This window comes from Sorghum bicolor, chromosome 1, assembly GCF_000003195.3.
Source record: "Sorghum bicolor cultivar BTx623 chromosome 1, Sorghum_bicolor_NCBIv3, whole genome shotgun sequence".
Taxonomy (NCBI): domain Eukaryota; kingdom Viridiplantae; phylum Streptophyta; class Magnoliopsida; order Poales; family Poaceae; genus Sorghum; species Sorghum bicolor.
Window position 1 is genome coordinate 7,413,445 of NC_012870.2, and position 22,668 is coordinate 7,436,112.

Genomic DNA, 22,668 nt, shown 5'->3' on the forward strand with positions numbered 1-22,668 from the left:
GGAAAACGGCGCTTTTGTTAACCTATAATTTGCCGGAGCACTCCGACGAGGAAACGGCGAGGAAGAAACATCCAGAGGACCAGGAGACGGAGCTGATCATTGCTGCATGCCTTGTGCGGGAAGAGGGGCCGCGAGCGCGCAGGGTCACGAATCGCCCCGAGGAACCGCCAAACACGGCAGCTTCGCGCCGTTTTCGCCGTAGCGACATGCGGGGTCTTTCTGGATACGCTGCGATAGCAAAGGCGATCGCGATTCACATGAGCCGCGAAAACGCAGCTTCACTAAAAATATCGCATCGGCTCGCCCTCGCCACGACATTCAGACTACGGCCTCCAAGAGCCACGACATATCTTCGCAAGGGAAAAAAAAAAGAAAGAGCCACGACATCTGTATATGTCCGCAAGCTATTTTATTCTAGTTTTATTAAACGAGTGCCATACGCACCGGTTACAAATGCTTGATTGACGACCTCTACCAAAAAAAAAACATTGTTCAATCGGCGTCCGATTTTCCAGTTCGTCGGCATTGGATTCCTCCGACAGCTCATGGGCTCGCGCCATTGTCAGAGCTCCACAGTACTGTACCGCCCTCCCCTGCGCTGGCGCGCCTGCTGCAGCTGCAGCTGCGAATCCATCTGCATGCAGTTGCGGTGGACTTGTGTTGATCCCCGCTCGGACGCTGTCGCCTTCATGACGCCACGGCGTGACACGTACTACACGCAGCTTAGCTGGACGGTCCCGTCGCCCCCGCGCCACGCCCCGCCCATGCTGGAGCCCGCGCGGCGCCCACGCGCGCGTGGACACCACAGAAAATAAATTCATTCCCGAGACAGCCGAGTCTCTGGCAGGTCGACCCACCCACCCACCCAATGCAAGTCCCAGAAACAATAATGCACCGGGAGTCCGGGACCAGAGAGGAGGAGAAGTAAACGCTCGCAGCTCGCTGGAGGTCGAGCTCGAGCTATCCGGACACGCCCATACCTGCTGATCATTGGCAGTGTGGCCTCTGCCGGAATGAATGGAGTTTGTGAGTGTGTTCTTCGTCGTTGCGTCCGTGCGGATCCAAGCATTAACATCGGCAGATCAGATCCCCCAACCCAATCATGAGCCGGAGAGAGATGCATCTCCATCGACCATCGGCCATCGCCCATCGCCGATGCCCGGACGAATTCTTGGCCCTACCCATTGTTAAAGAAAGGTCAATTCCAAACAGTGCCCATGAATTCATTGCATTGCTCGATCGATCCCTGTCTCGTGGCGAGTAGGACTGTAGGAGTAAAATCGGTTGCAGTGTACCATAGCATTGTTTAGTTCACGCCTTGTCTAGTTCCGAAAAGTGAAAACTTTTCGGTACTGTAGCACTTTCGTTTGTTTGTGACATATATTATCCAATCATGGACTAACTAGGATCAAAAGATTCGTCTCGTGATTTACAGCTAAACTGTGTAATTAGTTTTTATTTTCGTCTATATTTAATATTTCATGCATGTGCCACAAGATTCGATGTGACGGGGAATCTTGAAAAACCAATTTTTGGTTTTCAGGGTGAACTAAACAAGGCCTCACTGTCTAAAACCCACCAGGCAGGACGCAGGGGTTGCAGTTGCAGGATGGATCATAGATTCATATACGGACTGCTAGTAAATTCGTCCTCCAACAACACTGGACACCCAACTGGCAATCAACGTTTACAATGTCACGCTCCGCTGGAGGAGACCGGAGTAGCACATTACTGGTGTCCTGGGTTCTGACACCCCGGGGTTAGTTTAAGCAGACAGATGAGATTCACGAGCCCATTTGGCCATCTGCTCAGAATAAATCAATCAGCCGTACACTACTCTAGCTAGTACAACACAGCTCGGTGCGCTGCACCCGATCGATCGGTCACCGGACATGCATCTGCCGAGCCCGTGCCAGGCTTGCGGTCAGACGACACCCCCCATTAGACATTAGATTATCGCAAACAACCACATTTTGTCTGCTCATGTTACGATTAAACTATCCCTAATCCAACACGTCTGAACTGAAACATTTCAGAAGAAAAGGTTCCGGCTGTTCGTTGCGCGCAGGCAGAATCTAGCGCCAGCGCGTGGCTGCTCGCGGACGGCCCGACACCGGAGGGGCAGCGCTGCCGGAGCCAAGCTCGCGCGCTCATGTCATGTGCGCCGCCTCGACGACGACGGTAACCAGCTGCCCAGCTCGGTTGGGTTGGTTGGTTGGTTCGGTCGATGGGGGAATCGGAACGGCATTCCCTTGTTGATAAAACCTGTCACGAACGCGCTGTCAGATCGATCAGAGGCTCGGAGGTCAGAGCTGCTGGATAAGATAAAACGTGAAAAAGGTTACGAGTTGTAGTAGTACTTACGTGAGTTGAGTTGGGAACGGTTGGTTCAGGGCCAGCCGTGCAGATTTAACAAAGATCGGATTGGTTATTATTCGGTTATTCTGATGCGATGCGAAAGAGAGGCCACTGTCAGTCAGCCCGGGGCCGGGGTCGTCAGTCGTTGTCTGATGAATGAAGCAGCTCTTGGATGCTCTCTCATCCATCTCGAGCCCGATTCGACGGATTCGTCGCGCGCGCTGGCTGCGGTTTTGAGCCGAATGGCAATACAGCTAGCTACACGTAAAGTGCTGGGAATTGGAGCATTGCCGGGCCGCATCGGCATCGGACGTCGAATCGAGTCGAGGAAGGAAAAAAGGCAAAAGGGGAGGCCTGCACTTCAAGACGGAAGTGACCCGAGTTAAAGGCCATCTTTCCGTGTCCGTCCTGATTGTTATTCCTCCTGTGTCTTCTCTGACTATTCAAGCCATCGTCGAACCCAACTATCTCGACGACAAGTTGGTGATTGGAGCCCCGCCGCTCCGGCTCCGCTCGATCGATGTAGTAGTGGGCCAGGAACGAAACGGCACGACGACTCCTGTTCCAGCGGGTGCGCAGACAGTGGTGGTCACCGCTAGCCGCTACGGCTACGCTGCACTGCACACCACCGCTGGATTAGAATGGTGGAGCTGTGTTAGGTTTCTGTCGCACCGTGCACGGTTCCGTCCGAATAAGCAATGCCAGCGTTGGCACGTCCCGCTCGGCAACCAACCAGCATCGTGTACCGTCCCGTTTGCGGTGTGTGTGAGCTCGTGACACCAGCCGTCCAGCCGAGCGTACGTGTGAGTGACCGTCCCCAGCTCTGTCTGTCGTCGGAACAAGAACATTGAGCTGAGGCCTGGGGTAGATATGTGTTATGCTGCCCAATGTATCATCACACCCTGAAAGCTTGTTGATTGATAGCTTATTATCCTAACGCATCTGTGTTCATCCTCGATCCACCAACCAAGACACACATCAGGTGCTCATCATCTCACCGTTCGGCTTTTCCGTTCCCGTTCTTCTCCCCTGCACGAAAATTCCACGCCGGGTGCAGAGGATAAGGCTAATAAGAACCTCACAAAATGGCTGGTAGAGGTCCAACTGCCGCCGACAAATCCAAAACAAAAACGGGCGAGCTGTTCGGCGAGGACGCACGGCGAGGTGGAGGGCTACAGCCGCAGCCAAATGCATTGCACACTGGCGCCCGCCCTCCTGTCAACCCTGCGGCCCTGTCCAGGTAGGCCATATTTTTATCCTTGTTTTCTTTCTCAAATACTAGTGTAAAAAAACGTTTACAAATTTATCCAAGTAAAAAAAATGGGAGAATATTAAATATGCGCACAATCTTGATAGATAGTGTATTGTTGCGAACTGAGCCTTTAGGTTGTTCTTTAGTATATTTTGTATTTATTCTAGAATATAATGATGATATTCTTTTGGTGACAGATGAGACATCCATTGATACCGAGATGCCTAAGTGATTTCAACAATTTCAAAATCCGACGGCTTAGTCTTTTGTACTCCATTCGTCCCTAAAAGCTTCAATTCCTATAATCCGTTCCAGTCAAATTTTTTAAAGTTTGATTATTTTTATAGAAAAGAGTATCAATATCTATGACATAAAATAAGTATCTTATAAAAATATATTTTATGATAAATCTAATGGTACTAATTTGATACTGTAAATCTTAGCGTTTTTTCTAGAAATTTGGTCAAAGTTTAAAAATTTTGACTTAATAACTCTAAGAATTGAAGCTTTCATGGATAGAGGGAGTGTATAATAATCATAAGTGTACAGCGTGCACATATATTGTTTTTGTACCATGATTCACGAAAAAAAGTTATTGTATATTCCTTGTTATTTATCAAACAATCCCCTTTAAACGCGTGGATGACAACATCTGTACAAGCAGTAATTAAACTGATTAGTAAATTGAGTAAGGATATATGTGTTTTTATATTTTCTCTTAATATATCTTAAAATATCTAGAGTACACTGAATTCAAGATGAAACACTACATTTCATAATGGAGAAAGTAGCATGCTAAATTTTAGTAATAACTATAATGGCAACATTTATCTCACTAGTCAATGCTAATAGATCTAGGTGAAAAGGTGGCCTGTTAACACTATCTACCTGATCCATTCTTGATAAATTTGACAGACACAGACTACCTATTAGTACTAAGGATCAAACAAACCCTGTCCGTGTTTGATTCGCTTGTTTGGTGTTGTGGATGGTCTACAAACATTTCAATTTTGGGTTGTGGGTTTATCTTTTACAATTTAAAGTTGAAACTAACAAGCAAACATTTTTTTCTATAAAAGATTCTATATTCCATAATTCAGCTTGTCTAGATCAACAATCATCTCCCTGCCAGGATTTGTTTGTTCACCTTTTGACCCTCAGCTTTCACAATCCATGATCTACAAATTACTTCTCACAATCCAAAATCAGAGAGAGAGAGAGAGAGAGAGAGAGAGAGAGAGAGGAGAATGAGCTAAAATGACATTTGACCATAATTAGTTTTGTTGATTAAAAAACACTATTTGCTACATACTTACATTCACTGCCAATAATGCCCTTTCTCCTCTAATTTGTGGTCTACACGTCGACCTTGCGGGCGAGATCGTGCAGGTGGGTTCACCTGCCCGGATGGCGGATGCCTCCGGCTTCGACTGCAACCAGCGGCTGTGCATCCACCGCAAGCGAGATTCAAAACGGGCTGGCTGCTTGACCCGTCTTGTTCGTTTGATTGATAAGTTATGGTAGAAGGTACTGTTGGCTAATTTATTATGAGAGATAAACACTATTGAGTTGTTATGAGAGATAAACACTATTGAGTGGCTGACAGATTTAGCTGCTAAGGTCAAGCTAAGGCCTTGTTTAGTTCTAAAATATTTTGCAAAATCGACACTGTAGCTTTTTCCTTTGTATTTGACAAATATTGTCCAATCATGTACTAACTAGGCTCAAAAGATTCGTCTCGTCAATTTCGACCAAACTGTGTAATTAGTTTTTATTTTTGTCTATATTTAATACTTTATGCATGTGTCTAAAGATTCGATGTGAACGGGAATCTGAAAAATTTTGCAAAATTTTTTAGAAACTTAAACAAGGCCTAACAAAAACTTCACGTGGAACTGCACTTGCACACTGGCGCTACCTTCTGTCACCCACGCCTGCATTCCTTCATCGATCCCGGAGGCTGGAGCATCTGCTAGACACAAGCCTGCAATGGATGTTATAAAAAAAAAGCCTGAAATGCACGCGCGCGTACCGCACCATCCCCTGTCTCCTGTCCGTGAGAACACCATACAGGAATCTTTCACAGTTTCACACACAAAAAAAAACAGAGAAAAGAACTGCACACAGGAAATGCACCCTCTCACAAGTCACAACTGACAAGGCATCAAAGCCTCACGCTATCTCTTTGTCCCCGCCTGATTTTCAAAATGGGTTTGGTCAACCGCGTCATTGGGACCTAGGCCTTGTTTAGTTTCGAAAACATTTTGGTTTTCGTAACTGTAGCACTTTCATTTTTATTTGACAAATATTGTCTAATCATGGAGTAACTAGGCTTAAAAGATTCATCTCATGATTTACAGGTAAACTGTGCAATTAGTTTTTATTTTCGTTTATATTTAGTGCTCTATGCATGTGCCGCAAGATTCGATGTGACAGAAAATCTTGAAAAGTTTTTGGATTTTGAGGTGAACTAAACAAGGCCCTAGCTTATGAATGGACACTTTGCTTGTGGCTCGCGAGGGGCCTTGTTTAGTTCATTTTTTAAAATCGATATGGTAGTATTTTTATTTATATTTGATAAACATTGTTCAATCATAGATCAACTAAACTCAAAAAATTCGTCTTACAAATTATAAGCAAACTGTGTAATTAATTATTATTTTAATTTATATTTAATATTCTATACATGTGTTGAAAGATTCGATGCAATAGGGAATCTAAAATTTTTTATAAATTTTTTTAGAACTAAGGCTTTGTTTAGTTCACCCAAAAAACCAAAAATTTTTAAGATTCTCCGTCACATCGAATCTTGCAGCACTAGAGCATTAAATATAGACGAAAATAAAAACTAATTATACAATTTGTATGTAAAACGCTAGATGATTTTTTGAATCTAGTTAGTCCATGATTGAATAATAATTATCAAATAAAAATAAAAATGCTACAATATCGAAAACTAAAAAAATTTCAAAACTATTCAAGGCCTAAACAGCAGTGTCCCTATCACCCCGTGAGACGGCGAGAGCAGAGAGATCCTGGATGGGATCCACTCGCACAGTGCACTGAACATTGCCCAATGATCAGTCTGGTTGGTCCGACCTGATGGGGATGCACTGTACAGGCAGATGGATCGTGGATACACTGGACCCGCTTTAAATCGGACGCCCCTACCTATCATGGGAACGGGATTGTTTTTCCTCCTTTTGCAATTTTTGTTCTGCTCTGGATTTGTTTCAATAGTTTTGTTGGTATAAGGTGTTCTGAACTTTTATTATATGTATGCACTACTGTCTGTGGGTGTTGGCTATTTCAGGCTTCCAGCTAGGGGAAGATCATGGTTGTGAGACTCCGATGTTGTTGTTATTAGTTAACACAATCACGAATTTTGTAGATTACGTAGCTCTTTATTGAGCTATCAGTATTTAATTTAATACTCCTATATACTATCTTAAAATGCTATAACTTTTAGCCAAATCCAAAATAGGCGATATGGAGGTGTTAATGGCCACAGCCTCTCACTTGATTCATGTAGTATATGCTCTGCATTGCAACAATGTTCTCTCTATCAAGTAAAACAATATTAGTTTTGATGAAATTGAAACTAAAAAAAATATTAGTGCATAATCATGTGATTTAGCAAAATCGAAAAAACATATCTCCAACAACTCCTAATCTTATCTTCTAATCTTTTAGGACTCAGGAAAAATCACGTTGATGCACACAAAGATATGCGCGACCACAACCACGATGCGCGTATCCTCTCCTTCACGGCTGTGACGCCTTGCTCCTTCGCGCCATCGAGGCCGTCCGAGAGGATGGTGGCCACGCGCAGTTAACCTTGTCTGCACCAAAGCATGCCGCGAGACGCAGTGGCGGAACCAGGGGGCAGTGGCCCCCCGCAAGCCCAGTCATTCGTTATACCTAATTAAATATTAATCTCTACTATAATTGAAATCTTCTCCAGCCAAATCCCACTTGCCACATCAACGATTCACAGCATATGTCCTACAGATTAGACGGCCCAGATTAAAAGTATGATGACACCCTTACAACCCCGCCTCACTCCGCCCTCACGCATCGCCTCGCGTCATCGTCATCTCCGTATCGCAAAAACCCCTCCCCGTGAAAACCTCCCAATCTCCGTATCGTATCTCAGAAAACCGATCTCGGCCGTACCGATCCCGGCCGTGGAAGTGGAGCACCGCGTCGCCGATACCGCCGTGCCGGCTGTGGAAGTGGAGCACCGCGTCGCCGATCCCGGCCGTGGAAGCCGTGGAGGAGCCGTACCGATCCCGGCCGTGGAAGTGGATTGCCGCGTCGCCGATCCCGGCCGTGGAGGACCGTGTCCGGCTGGTGCCGCAGCTTGCCGATCCCGGCCGTACAGGAAGGGCGCAACCTCCATTTTTGCCCGATCCCAGACGTGGAAGACCGTCTCAGGCTGGTGCCGCAGCTACGTCGGCTAAGTCCCACGATCCATCTCCGTCTTCCAGCGATCACCTACATCTACCACAACTGACGCCCAGCCGTGGGGGACCATCGTCGGGATGGTGCCGCAGATAGGTCGGCTACGTCGCGCGATCCGCCTCATTCTTCCCACGATCGCTGCGCTTGGGAATTGAATGCATCGACTGCATCACGTCGGCTTCGTCATCACCGTCGACCTCCTTGGTCTCTGAACGCCTCGTGAAGAACCAGGTCCACTTGTGACTTCCTTGTGCTTCTTCTACCACTGCAAAAAAAATATATATTATACTTCTACTACTGAAATTACAGATTTCGAAAAAATTGACTCTACCTGCTTTAATTTTTGTTTATCTCTCTACTAAATTATGCCTGCGTTATTATTTGTTTCTCTGGACAACCGCGATCCTTTCAAAAATCAAAAGGTGTTGCCTCCTCACCTACTCAATGTCGACAGTCCGAGATACGCCCAGTGCACTAAGTGACATCACTAACGACGCAGGTATGATGCCAAATAGGGTACATTTATAGTATTTGTGGGTGTCTATTTATTTCCTATCTCTCTCTATAGATGATGCCCGACGGACGAGGGAAGAACGGAACTTGCGGCAACGGGCTCGTCGAGCCGAGATGTCCGACGAACGAAAGGAGGAGATGAGAAGGAAACAACGTGAATACTCGCGTCAATATAGACAAAGGAAGAATGCCGAATCTCAGAACTCTGCACTTTGTTTGGACAAGGAAAATATCCAACCACATGCATATAGGGATCATAACGATACTAGCAACGACACAACAACCATGTTCGGAAATTCAGAATCTACGGCTGTTGGTAAATATCGCATACATGACATGAATTATTATACTAGAAAAGAAATACGAGATGTTACACTATTTTAATATAATATATATATATTAATGGAACAATTTATACGAAATGTCACTCCATTTAAATATTATTGCAACAATTTATGCAGGTAATCAGCATTTTGGGATAGACCAAAATTCACCATTTATTACGAACGAGGCAAATACCGAGCCAACTACAGATGGGAATCATAGCTACGGTGGACTGCTCACAGGAGCCACGATAGAAAGTAGACTACCTTTGAACAACGGTAACTATCAATTACCATCACTTCATGTGGCATATCTCATCCCATTGATGACTAGCCTCACAGAAGTGGATATGCAGGTACTGCTAACACAGTGATGGACACAAGAAATAACCAACATCGAAAGAGAAAAGTTGAGTTGACCAACGAAGAGTTACAAGAAAAGAGAAGGAAAGCTGCTGAGTACCAACGTCAATATCGAGCACGAAAAAAGGCTGAGTTGCAAAATAATAAAACCACGAGCATTGCCAACCAAGACAGTGGTGGAGTAATTGTTCAACCGTCCACAACCGCAAGTGCGAATTTGGGAACTAGATTATCGACAATAGTGCAAATTGATGACTCTGAGGAGCCTACAGATTGGTTACACAAAAAATAATTATGTTCCTACACGTAGGGAACCACCTATTACAGCTGAGACAGGTCTGCACATCAAGGACACTCTGTTTTCCTATACTATGTTTTTTAATATTTTTTTGGTAATATTAAATGTGTTTATGCAGAAGGACAATTACCCGCGCAACACAGGAACCATGTACATGTCCACTCCGATGAAGAAGAATTTGACCGTGAACTATTTGAACCAATAAATGGTGGTTGGGATGGTGATGAAGATGACATGGAAGATGGACATAGATTGCACAAAGAAAACTTAGACGATGATGACAGATTCATTCAGCGACATGCACAAGGTCAACGCTATGAGTCATATCGCGTGCTTCCAGAGGGAAAGGCTGCGAATGTTCAGCCACATGATGATCCATATGACTACATCTACCAAAACCTACCAGAACGACATAAATTGAGAAATGTCCCTGACTGCAGTTATTGTGGTGCGATTAGGTTTCAATATGAGACACCCGGGTTTTGTTGTAGAAAGGGCAAAGTATAGATACATATACCAGATGTTCCTTCATAGCTAAAGAGGTTGTTCACAAGCCAAGTGCACAGTGATGCAAAGTATTTCAAGAAACATATACGTTATATCAACTCACATTTTGCGTTTGCAAGTCTAGGGGTCACCACTGACGATAGTGTAAAAAGTCTAGCAGGGTCTGGTGTTTACACATTTCGAGTTCAGGGCAGGTTGTACCACCGTCTTGACCATCTTGTGGCAGGTGATGACAGTGCTCGACATCTACAGTTATACTTTTATGATACAGAAGATGGGGCCTTATCACATAGGGTCAAAAGATCCCCTGATCTTAATGTAAACCTCATACGGACTATCCTTGCAATATTGCAAGATAACCCATATGTGAGTACTTTTAGGAGAAATAGGGATTTTCCAAATTTGGATGAGTACCGGATCGAACTCAATACAAATGTCACACCTGACCAAAGAAGGTACAATGCCCCAACGACATCCCAAGTTGCTGCTATCTGGATGGAAGGGAACGATCCACAAAGAAGTTTTGATAGAAGTGTGATAGTATATGGGAAATCTGATCGTCGTCCACAATATATCCGAGCATGGCATGGTTGTTATGACCCCTTAGCTTATCCTTTATATAACCCACGAGGAGAAACAGGATGGAACAAGTTTATGCCGTACAGTGGGAGTCTGTACAGTGGAAGTCCAGACGCTCCACCAGCTTCAACACCGGCATCTACTAATAATCATGGTATTAACTCATAATGATATATATATACTTGTACTACCTGATTCAATGATATATATACTGGAGTCCAGTCGCCCGTGATCTCTAATGTTTTAACTAACTTGCAGCGGAGAATCAAGTGCAAGAAGGAGACAATGACGTACAAGAAGGGGACGTGCTGGGTGCAGCTGCAGAACAGTCTTCTAGATATGTCACTGCACGAGAATACTACTGTTTCAAGTTGCAAATTAGACGGGAAATTTTCAACATTTTATTATTCAGAGGGCGTCTTTTCCAGTGGGCTGTGGATATGTATATAAAAATTGAGTCTATGAGACTAGATTGGTACTCTAATCCTGATAATCAAAAACTTATACGTGCGGAATTATACGAGGTAACCAATCATGTTCTACTGTTCATAAATATTTTTATTACCTTGGCAACATTTGAATTGCATAAAGCTAAAAAAAGTGCTAAAATCTATTATTGTAGGGACTGGTTGATGTTATCTCTGTTGGTGAGACGCAAGGTTCTAAGGTTGGAAAGAGAATTGTGTTGCCAAGATCATTCCCAGGATGCGATTGAGACATGCAACAAAGATTTCTTAATGCTATGGCTATTGTGCAGCGATTTGGCAAGCCTGATTACTTCATCACAATGACATGCAATCCATACTGGGAAGAGATAACAAGCAATCTGGAACCAGGCCAGGACCCACAAGATAGGCCGGAGCTGGTTGCGAGAGTGTACAGGGCAAAATTGCGGGATCTTAAAGATCTACTCATCAAGAGGAAGTATTTTGGTGAAGTCGCTGCATATGTTCATGTTACTGAGTTCCAAAAAAGGGGTCTGCCACATGAGCATTTATTGTTGATTATGAAATCAGGGAGTAAGTTGACCACCCCAGATGCATATGATCGAGTTATTTCAGCAGAGATACCAGATAAGGACAAATATCCAGACTTGCATGATCTTGTTATCAGCCATATGCTACATGGCCCATGTGGAGTGCTAAACAAAAAATGTGAACTTTATTATGACTCAACAGGGAACTGAACTTTTTTTTCTAATTAGATTTCTATAAAAGTACAGATGTCTAGATGTTAAGGAAGAAAGTTGGTTTGTGGTTGGATGCCATGGTATGCTAAAAGTACCTCAAGAAACAAAAGTTCAACATCTAGATCCACAGTCCATATAAAAGACACAGCACAGACAACTGCACCTACTAACTGTGGAAAAAGGTTAAACAGGGCAGCACATCAACAGATACCTTTCAAGTATCCCATGTACAGAGCATCGTGATAATTTGCAGGTTATAAGTCTTTATATACATCATCATACTTCCAAGCATATGTGCTGCACTCTGCAGACACATTCAAACCATGCCAAAATAACATACTTAATAAATTTAAGAAATGGAACTTGTATATTTTTTTATGTGCACACCATTGCAATCAACTATCATGTTAGCCTTTATCCTGCATGGAAACTACTTTTAAGGTTGTGAGACAGGTGAGTGGTTCCAGGTTTCCAGCCGATTCAAGCTACTAACATGCGTAGTTTCATTCAAAGAGAGGTGCAGTTTTTTTCAAACTGTTAGTCCAAGAGTGGATTTATGACTCTGCCAAAGGGCGAGGTTCTTAAAGTCTGAAAAAAAAACTGAGAATAGGTGATTACTGATCCATGTCAATTTCGATTCCAGAATTGAAATGCTGAGCCATCAACCACCACATTCCAGGATTTGGTTTGTGGTATGGATCATCTGGAATATCTTTTCCTTTCCCTAAACCACAAGCAATGAAAACCTGCAGGTGCAAATCAAATTAATCAATTATATAGAACTACCTTTTCTTCTTGAACACGCAGAGCCTTGTTCATTTCATCCCCAAACCAAAGGGGTTGGGAGGGAATGGAGGGGACCCCCTTGGTTTAGGGATCAACTTCAAGGCCTAAAAGAGCATGACCCAACCTGAAAAGGCAAACTTAAGTTCTATTTGAGCAAACTCTGGCTATGGGGACCGTGAGTCCTGGAGCAGAGTCTTCGTTTTGGTGGTGGAGGTAGGGACCAACAAAATAAAAAGAGCATAACAGGAACCCCAGATGATAATGAAGATCAGTGCTTTTTTGGTCCAAATAAGCTAAACCAGATACCTCAGCAACTCAAGTATCAGCGCTATGCCCACTCCTCTTGTAGTGACATTCTAATAAAATGTACTAGACCTATGTTTTTCCACAAACTGGAATGGTGTATCCGGAGCACAAGTTTCATGATTCTGAGTATAGTATCACAGAGAGAGAAAAAACAGATATTCCAGGTTCTATGTTTGTGCATCTTAAAAAATAGCAGACCAAAATTACATTTGGCATTAAGGTGAGCTGCAACAATCTTGTTTGCCGGTACTGCTTTTCATAATCTTAGTTGACTAAGTTATTTTGGTTAATTTAGATTCATACAATGCGATTTCACAAGTGTGAGTTTAAAACTTAATTTGGTTTCCTAAACATAGGGAAAAAATTTACAACTTCCTTTCTATGGCACCTTTTCAAAAATAGTTAGTACTGCACAGCACAGCAGCCACAAAATGACTGTAAATAAGATCAAGTGGTTTAAGATATAGGGTAATGCCCGTTTCAGTTATCAGGAACCAAAATAACAGAAATATTTCTTTGTTCCTTTTTTATTTGAATGGCTGGTAGATTTGAGATACAGAAAACAAGTTTACAGCATACCTGAATGGGGGCCTTAACACATTCAATAAAGTTATCAAGGCGACCAACTTTGGAGTCAACAGCTTGCTGCCGCTTGTTCTTATGGCGCTCAATGTTTGACTCATTAGTGAGTATGACCTAAAAACAACATATAGTATAAAGCCATTGAAATCAAACCAATGCATAATTAGCTACATTAATTAAGATATATATGTCAGAACATAAAAACACAAGGATTTAAAAGAACTGGTGAAAAGAAACCTACTAACCAGCTTGTAACCATCATTGTACATTCTTTGCAATTTTTCTGGAATTGATTTATAGTGTAAAGACCATTGGTCTGCACCAATCCTGCACAAGCAGTAGGTTGAAAATATCAACCAAGTTCTTATTGTAGCAACAGCGGTCAGGAAGTATTCCGAATCAGAAACTTCACATGTAAGAAATCATCAACTAGAGAGAACATCACAACAACAAGCCATAAGAGGGCTTGTAATCATTATGATAAAGGTCATCAAAATTTCAAGCATAATACATTTCATTGCTAAACTCTATGTTGGTCTCGTGTCAATATTTTCCAAAGAGATGCTTATAGACAGTTTATAAAACAGGTCGCCAACTCATTAACCATTTAACGCCTTCCACGCAAACTACAAGCCTACAAACCAAACAATTACCGGCCATTTCTAGCACTATTAGTTTAGAGAAAACCAGACATTTCAGCTACCACATGATGAGGAACCATTCCAGAGCCGCGAACCCCACACGCGCGAAACCCTAATCCGCGCCCACCAGCCCAAAACTCACCCAAGAAATCGCGGAAAACACCGAAACCATCAGCACGAATCGACACACCAAACCACCCGGAACCACCACGCAGCTCAGAAACCCAACAAGCACAAAGCGCAGCCACCGAAACACCGAATCAGAAACAGGAACACCGAATCAGACAAGCCAGCGCCATTACATGTTCCCGGCTGCCTCGCTGGGCAGATCCCAGCGGCGCCTCGCCGCGGCCCCGGGGTCCCCGCACCCGCCGCCGTTGGCCTCTGCCGCGGCCGCCGTGGTGTCGACCGTTGGGTGCCCGGACAGTCAGCTCCTCCGCGCCGTCAACCTCCCGCTCCCGCCGACTGAGTCAGCGGAGGCGTCCGCCGACCCCCCGCGTCCCCGCCTCGCTTCCCTCGCCGCCCCCACCACCGGCCACCGCGCGTCGCCTCACTTCGCGCAGCGCCTCCTCTGCCAAGCCCGGTGCTCAGAGCTCGTGGTCGGGCAGCTGGTCCGTACGGTGGAGTGTTCGGTGGATAAGAAAGGACACAGTTGAGAGAGTGGACAGAGCTCGATGTTATTCCCCTTCGAGTGGAGAGTTTCTTTTTTTTCCACACTCGGGCACATGGCCCAGTTAACCTCATGGACGCTTGTCAAAAACAAATCAAGGGCCCATATAATAAAATATATGAATTAGCCAGCCAGATCACAACGCTTGGCCGCACGCCGCCCAGAAGGTCCTCGCATGCCCTAGCTGCGGCCGCACCTGCGTGCATCCTCGCGCCGCCGCCAACCGTGAACAACGCGAGGCCGACCTAGAGTCTTTCAACATTCGAGATTGAGGACACCTCGAACAGCACTACGACGTGCTTGACTTCACGGTCTTTGTCCAGGCATCGTCAGCCGCAATACGACATCAGGTATGGTCACCAATCTAAAGATCATGTACGTTGAAAATTATATTCTTTTGAAGTCATAGGAGAAAAAAATGGAGCATGATCATGCCTTTGTTGACAAATCTGTGGAGGTGCCTCAGGTCGTAAATAGTCCAAACTTGATGACAAGTGAGATAACAGCCGAGGAAAAAAATATCATGCTCATGCACTCAGGTGAACCACTCTTCAGTCAATGCTATAATTATTAGTCTCACTGAATCTCCACTGCAATAATTCATTATTAATCATCCCACATAGTCATAAGTTTGGTTTCCAAATTTAAATTAATTTATGTTTTGCCAATCCGAATACAGAATCTATTAAAAAAGATATAGACAAATCTGTGGAGGTGCCTGAGGTGGTAAATAGTCCAAACTTGATGACAAGTGAGGTAACACCCGAAGAAAAAGGTACCATGCCCATGCACTCAGGTCAACCACTCTTCAATCAATGCTATAATAATTATTAGTCTCATTGAATCTCCTTTGCAATAATTCATTATTAATCATCCCACATAGTCATAAGTTTAGTTTTCAAATTTAAATTAATTTATGTTTTGCCAATCCAAATGCAGAATCTATTAAAAAAGATATAGACACTGAGGCAATAACCGAACCTGTCGAGAATGATTAGATAGTTCTCGAGAAGAAAATGCGATCGGTCTCTGAACAAGACTCTAGCCAAGAAATACAGAACAAGAATGATGCTGAAATATCGACAACAATGGATACAGATGAGTCTGTTGAGCCCATAGATTGGCTACACAGAAATGATAATTATGTTCCAGGATGTCGAGGCCAACGGATAGTCCATATTGATCCGATGCCTACTTCTGGTGAGTTATATTAGCACAACACACTCATGCTACTTTAATAAAAATAAGGACCGGTTAGATGTATGTTACTGTGTTTATTTTAAAATAGTTGCAGAACATAAAGTACCAGAGCGGGGTAAAAGTGATGTAGATGTCCAAACAAAAGGCGAGGGCAAAAAAATAATTCATCAAGAAAAGGATGGACAAAAGAAACGGAAGCGTGCTCACGAGGATGACGTACGCAACAAATTCCTCCAGCAACTCAAATAACCTCAAATATTTGAGCCATGTCGACCATTGCGTACAAAATCTTTATTATCTCTAATATTATATAAATAATATATATGTTTATTATATTGCATATGCAGGTAATTACAATTGAGCCTGATAACGTACAGCTCAATGATAATGACGTTAAAACACCACGGATACAAAAAGACAAAGAGCTCATTGAAAGGTCCTTGTTTGGTTTTGGTAATTGAGTGACAACTTAGGTGGACTAATAGTGTTTATGTGAGATACACAGGAGATTAGTCCACAAGTGATTATGTGATGATGGAGGAGCTCATTGCATATGAGACATGACATGGAGTCATGTGACCAAGGTGGAGAAGATCAAGATGAGGCTTGGCTCGATGGACTGGTTGCAAGAGTGAAGGGCAAGTCGGAGGCTTTGAAGCGAGGGACCGCGTGTGACGGTGAAGCTTGAGCAAGACTTGGCGCCGATGGACCGAGGCAACGGTGAAGAGCAAGTGAGGTCAAGATCGATGAACCAATACGGTCATGTGATGATATGAAGTGGATCATATCATTTGGTGATTGGTTGGTGCATGTGTTGCATCAACATTGGAGGAGATGGAATGGAAAGCGTAAGGCAAAGGTATAACCTAGGGCATTTCCATTTCACCGGTCATAGGTGTGTAGAGAAGTTTATGACCGGATTTAGGATAGATGGCCGTACTATCAAGAGGGGCAAACTTGTTTGCATATCGGTCATCTAGTGCCACTTGAGCGATCTAACTTTGCATACGTGTTAGGATCGAGTGGCGTGGCAAGTTTGAGAGGCTAACTCCTTTGGAAAAATGTTTGTGAAAAGCTAACACACTTGCACTTTGGTGGTGGACACTTGTTGGTGTTAGCACATTTACAAAGAAGGTGGAGTTCCTAGGGTTGAGAGGGGTGTGGGTTCCTCTCTCCCTCCCGCCGAGCTTGCGAGGCGGGATTCGGCGCTTTTGAGAAAAATAAGTGTATATTTTCTATTGCGCCGGTGGGAAGTTTGGAGAAGTCGCGGGAGTGTTTCTCAGTTGGAAACACTCACCGGACGCTCAGCGCGGAGGCACCGGACGCTGGCCTTTAGCGTCCGGTGTGCTGTCGGGTGCAGCAGAGTGCACCGGACGCACCGGAGTGAGTCCGGTGCTCAGCGTCCGGTGTGCGGGCTGTTTGGCGACCCTCTCTGCGCACGAGTCCGGTGAGCACCGGACCGTCCGGTGCCTAGCGTCCGGTGAGGTCGCGAGTTTGCCAAACTCTCTGTACACGAGTCCGGTGAGCACCGGACCGTCCGGTGGTGCTGTGCAGGCGCGCGTGCGAAGTAGCCGTTGGCGGCAACGGTCGACTTCAAACGGCTAGTGACACGTGGCGCTCAGCTGAGCACCGGACGCTGGGTGTTGAGCATCCGGTGGCTCCTTGAGAGCGTCCGGTGCTCACGTGTTTTGCCCAGTGAAGGGGCAACGGCTAGTTTAGCCCTTGGGGCTATAAATAGAAGTGGTGGCCGGCCTTGGCCGGTGCTGAGCACCCTTGGGACTTAGTGTCCATGCTTGAGGAGTGCTAGGAAAGCCTCTAACTCACTTGTGCTTGCAAGAGTGCGAATCAATAGCAAGTGAGTGATTCTAGTGCGTTGCATTGAGAGATTGCATCGAGTGGCACTAGGTGTTCGTGTTGCAAGCCGGTGGTGCTTGTTACTCTTGGAGGTTGCCACCTCCTAGACGGCTTGGTGGCTTGTGACTCCGTCGAAGCACGCAATGAGATTGTGCGGTGCTCCAGAGAAGAGATTGTGAGGGGTACGGTGCTCACCCTGCGGGGATCGCGAAGAGCAACTCTAGTTGAGCGAGGCGTGAAGAGCGACAAGTGATCCGGCCGGGTCAAGTGCTAGAGCTTGTGCTAAGCACTCCATGTGGGAGAGTGTGACTTGCGGGTCACCACTAGCAAGAGGACCGGCGGCAACCTTGGAGCTTGTCTCAACGGGGACGTAGCTTGGTGGCAACCAAGTGAACCTCGGGAGAAAATCATCGTGTCAACATTGTTCTTCCCGTTGGTTTGCAAAGTCCCTAACACAAGCTTGTTCTTACATTCTTATATTTGTGCTTGTGTAGTTGCTCTTGTAATTAGTTAGCTTGTGTAGCTTGCTAGTTACCTTCTTGCTTGTGTAGCTAGAAGTAGTTCCCTTGCGTGACTAATTTGGTTTGTGTAACCTTGTTAGTCACATTGCTTAGTTTGTGTAGCTAAATAAGTTGCGCTCTCTAATTTGGCATTAGTTGCCTTGTTATTGAGCTTGCTAGTGAGCTTAGGAGCTTTGTGCTTTTGCTTACTAGTTGTGTAGGAGCTCTCCGGTTTGCAAAGTACTAGTTGCATAGGTTTGTGTGACCTTGCTCCTAGAATTGGTTAGGTGAGCTCTTGCTAAGGTAGCACCTTGCTTGCTTGTTTAGGATCTTTTCAAGGTGCTAGAGAACTTAGATAGAGGGGTGTAGTCTTGGCTAGACTGATAGTTTTAATTCCGCATTTGTTTCGGTTAGCCGGTGCGATAAGTTTTTAGAAAGGACTATTCACCCCCCTCTAGTCCGCCATCTCGACCCTTCACTCATGCGTCCTGCAAATAATTTGTTGGTATTGCCTCACTATAACAAGCCAAAGAAATCAAACATGGCACAAGTCATGCCTCAAGGTAATTCATCATCAATTCAAACAATTCTCTTTAAATTTGAGAATTAATTAATTATCTCTATTCTCTGCTAATATATCTATAGATTATGAGTGTACGCCACAGGATCTTGAGGTAATTCAATATATGAAAGAAAAAAGTGAAAAGCATCTGCTTGTTAGAATTGGTGATTGCTGGGGAGAAAGAAATGACATGGATTGCCTTTTTTCTGGGAATGAGGAAGTAAATGGCGCTGTAAGCATGTTTAACACCTGATTCTATATTAACTAATAATGTCCATGTCAAATATCTGCTAATCAATTAATGACAAAATAAAAAACTTGCAGGTTATAAGTCTTTATATACAATTGATGCGGAATGAAGAGCACCTTCTTCATAGAGAAGGTGGATCTGTTTATTTGGAGAATACATGGTTTTCTCAATTGCTACGAGGTGACGGAGAGCAAGATGAGACGAAATTGAGCTATACTCAACACGACGTGGTAGAGACAAGGGTTCAAAATTATTTAGATGTTGATATGGTAGGCTTCACTATAAAAAATGTCATGTAAATTTTTAAACCCTTTCAAAAGTAAATAAATAATTTAGATAAATCTATATTTCTGCAGGTCTTTCTTCCGATCAATATTACAAAGTTTCACTGGTACCTAGCGGTCGTGAATGCTTCAGAAGGTGAAATACATGTTTTGGATTCATTTGGAGAAAATATGACAAACTGAACAGATGTCAAATATACGGTAAACAAAAAAACGACTGAGGCACATACTTGTTTACAACTCTTTGGTATCTTTTTCTTAAATAATTTTCATGCGTCGGTCAATCCAGTTAATAGGAATGGAAAGACTCATAAAGCATGCACTGCTCTCTACACCACTGGACAAAACAAAATGGAAACACGGTGTCGAAGTGTCAACTTGGAAGATTAAACATAAGATTGTTGAACAAATGCAAAAAGATGGGTAAAATATTTTTCTATCATGTCCTAACCAGCTACTATATCTCATATATTTTTTAAAAAAATTGCTTTGGAATATGGACAGATGTAGCTGTGGTTTATGGCTCATTAATTATATAGAATATTGGACAGGAGCTGCTTTATCTGACCAAATCAGCCAGGTAATTGTTTAAAAAATTAATTTCTAAACATAGTCATTGCTTTTTGATTGGTTAATATGAGAACTTGCTCATAATTTCAGAAAGATATAAGTAACTTCAGGTATAAACTACCTGCTATCTTGTATAACTCCCCATTAAATGAAGCAAGAGGCTTACCGGATGATGGAGATCAATATGAGTCTGACAATATTGAGGATGATGACGTCACAGAGCTAGATGATCTAGATATTTTAATGTCAGGTGACATCAAGTTAACACGTACATTAAAGTGGAAAAGTAGAGAAGATCTATTATCAGCAATTTACACAATCATCCATTTGATTGGAAGTGATGAAACTTTTGAGTAAGTCATTCTAAATATTAGTGTTGTCTGTCCTAGATTTCCTATAAAATTAATTTTATCTTTGTCATTGTTTATTTAGCAAAGACTGGGTACGGAGTACAAGACCGTACCCAATTTCTTTAGGTCTGAGGAAGATTAAAAATATTTTAAATGAGGATCGAGAGATGGATCATGAATGCTTAAATATGGCTATTCGGATAGCTGTATGCAACCAAGACATGACGATGAAGAAACAAAAATATCACTTCATGGACCTCAGATTTGCTGTAAGTTGAAATAAAAAATTATAATTTATCAAATACTTACAATATTTAGTTGTATAATTACTTAAGTTGTTTGATTTTTTTGCAAAATCATCAGGAAATAACTCGGTTCGGACGAGATCAGCGATGTTGTGGTAAGATTGATAAGGTATACCATGAAAAATTAAGAAAAGTACTAGAGTGTTGGCCGAACATGGAGTACAAAATTAAAGATTGTAGCCATGTAAGTTATGTTATATGTATTGCTTTACAAAATTAATTCATTCTGTTTACCACTAATAGTTTCTATGTTTGTTTTTAGATTCTACTACCATATTATAAGGACGGAACTTACATTTTATTTATATTGGATATAAAAAACAAAACCGTGCATATTATGGACCCCTTCAAGATGAGACATGTTTGGAGGGTTATAATCAAAAAATGGCATATATACCTATATTACACACTATTGCTAGAAGACTCGGTCTCGCCATAGGACTCACAAATGCAAAGTGGACCGGCAATATTTATAAATGGAAGCGAGAATATCCACTTGTAACAAAGGTTACAGATAATAATAAATACTGGTAACCAATTGTAATACATTTCACATTTGTCAATAAAATGGTTTTATCGTTCATTGTACACATCAATAACAACTGCTCTTGTCCAGAAAATTGGGAGGCTTTCTTGTATACAACTTCATGAAGTTCTGGGACGGTGAAAATTTGCCACAAATCAACAATGTAAGCATATATAACCTATAACAATACATACTTTACACTACAGAAATAATAATAACTAATCCCATTTGCCATGCACAACACTCAACTTCACTGAGAATGGAATTTTTGGCGGACATTTTGGCAAGCAAAGCAAACGAATGTTTCGACAACATCTCTGAAGATGTCCAATACATGATTAAAGAATTAGACAAAATGTAACATAGATGCTCCTAATACGACAAATAGCTCTATTATGCCTTGTTACATGAAAAAATATTTCTGAACTATAATTTTTGTTTTTAAAAACATTCCAATGATTTTGATATACATGCTCAAATATAATTGTGTAAAAATTAAACTATAAAATAAAATCATCGAATGTTTTTATATACATCTTCGAGATAAAACCGTAGCGTTAGCACGGGCACTGTACTAGTATTTATAGTACAAAAAATATCAATTTTATCTATTTTTTATTCAAATATGATGATTTTAATAAAAAAATAGTGTAATAATTTTTAAAAATTTATTTAAATATATAATTATATATATATATATATTATCATTTTAAATAAATATAGTCCCTCCGCCGAAGCAGATGCAGATGAGGAAGATGCAGATGGTGAGACGGCAGTTGGCCACGACCCGCACGGCGCAGGTGCCATCCGCCGCGAGCTCTGCTTTGCTCCTGGTTTGCTTGATGACATGAGCATGAGGTCAAGCATACGCGTTATACGGTCGTTTCCCTTCAGGAAAATAAACCTAGAACTACCGGCCGGCCGGCCGTATTCCTTCAGGAGAATAAACCTAGAACTACCGTGGAGGCATCGCCGGTCATGGGAGCTATTTGGCCGCAGGGAAGCAGATCGTGGTCGCGGCTACCATGAGAGAAGAAGATAAGTTTTTAGAATTTAATTTTGAGGAACTATTGAAGTTGTAGCTTATTTTTATCTCCTAAATATGTTTTTAGAAGTTTAGAAAACCGGTTTTTTGGGAGTCTTTTTTTAAGATACTGTTAGAGATGTTTACGACATCGATTAAGTATCATTAAATTTGTTATATAATGTATTTTCATAGCGCATCCATTTAGTGTCATAAATGTTACCATATTATATATCTGGTAAAATTTTAGTTAATTTGACTTGGGATTCAACTAGAATTACTTTTTTTTTCGAACAGCGAAAGTACCGACCAAAATCTGCAACTACGTCAAAGAAAAACAGGGATCGACAACAAATAGACATGATCTGTTATTTTTGCCTAAATTAAGCGCACAAAATCACAATATGGTACA

General features: G+C 42.7%; 1 protein-coding gene across 1 annotated transcript; it reads right to left on the minus strand.

Annotated features, from left to right (window-relative positions):
• LOC8085967 (polynucleotide 3'-phosphatase ZDP) lies at positions 12,218-13,844 on the minus strand. Its single transcript, XM_002466444.2, has 3 exons — positions 13,766-13,844; positions 13,518-13,634; positions 12,218-12,592 (listed from the first exon to the last, which is right to left on the minus strand). The coding sequence occupies exons 1-3, from the start codon at positions 13,787-13,789 to the stop codon at positions 12,461-12,463; spliced, it is 273 nt and encodes a 90-aa protein (XP_002466489.1). The 5' UTR covers positions 13,790-13,844; the 3' UTR covers positions 12,218-12,460.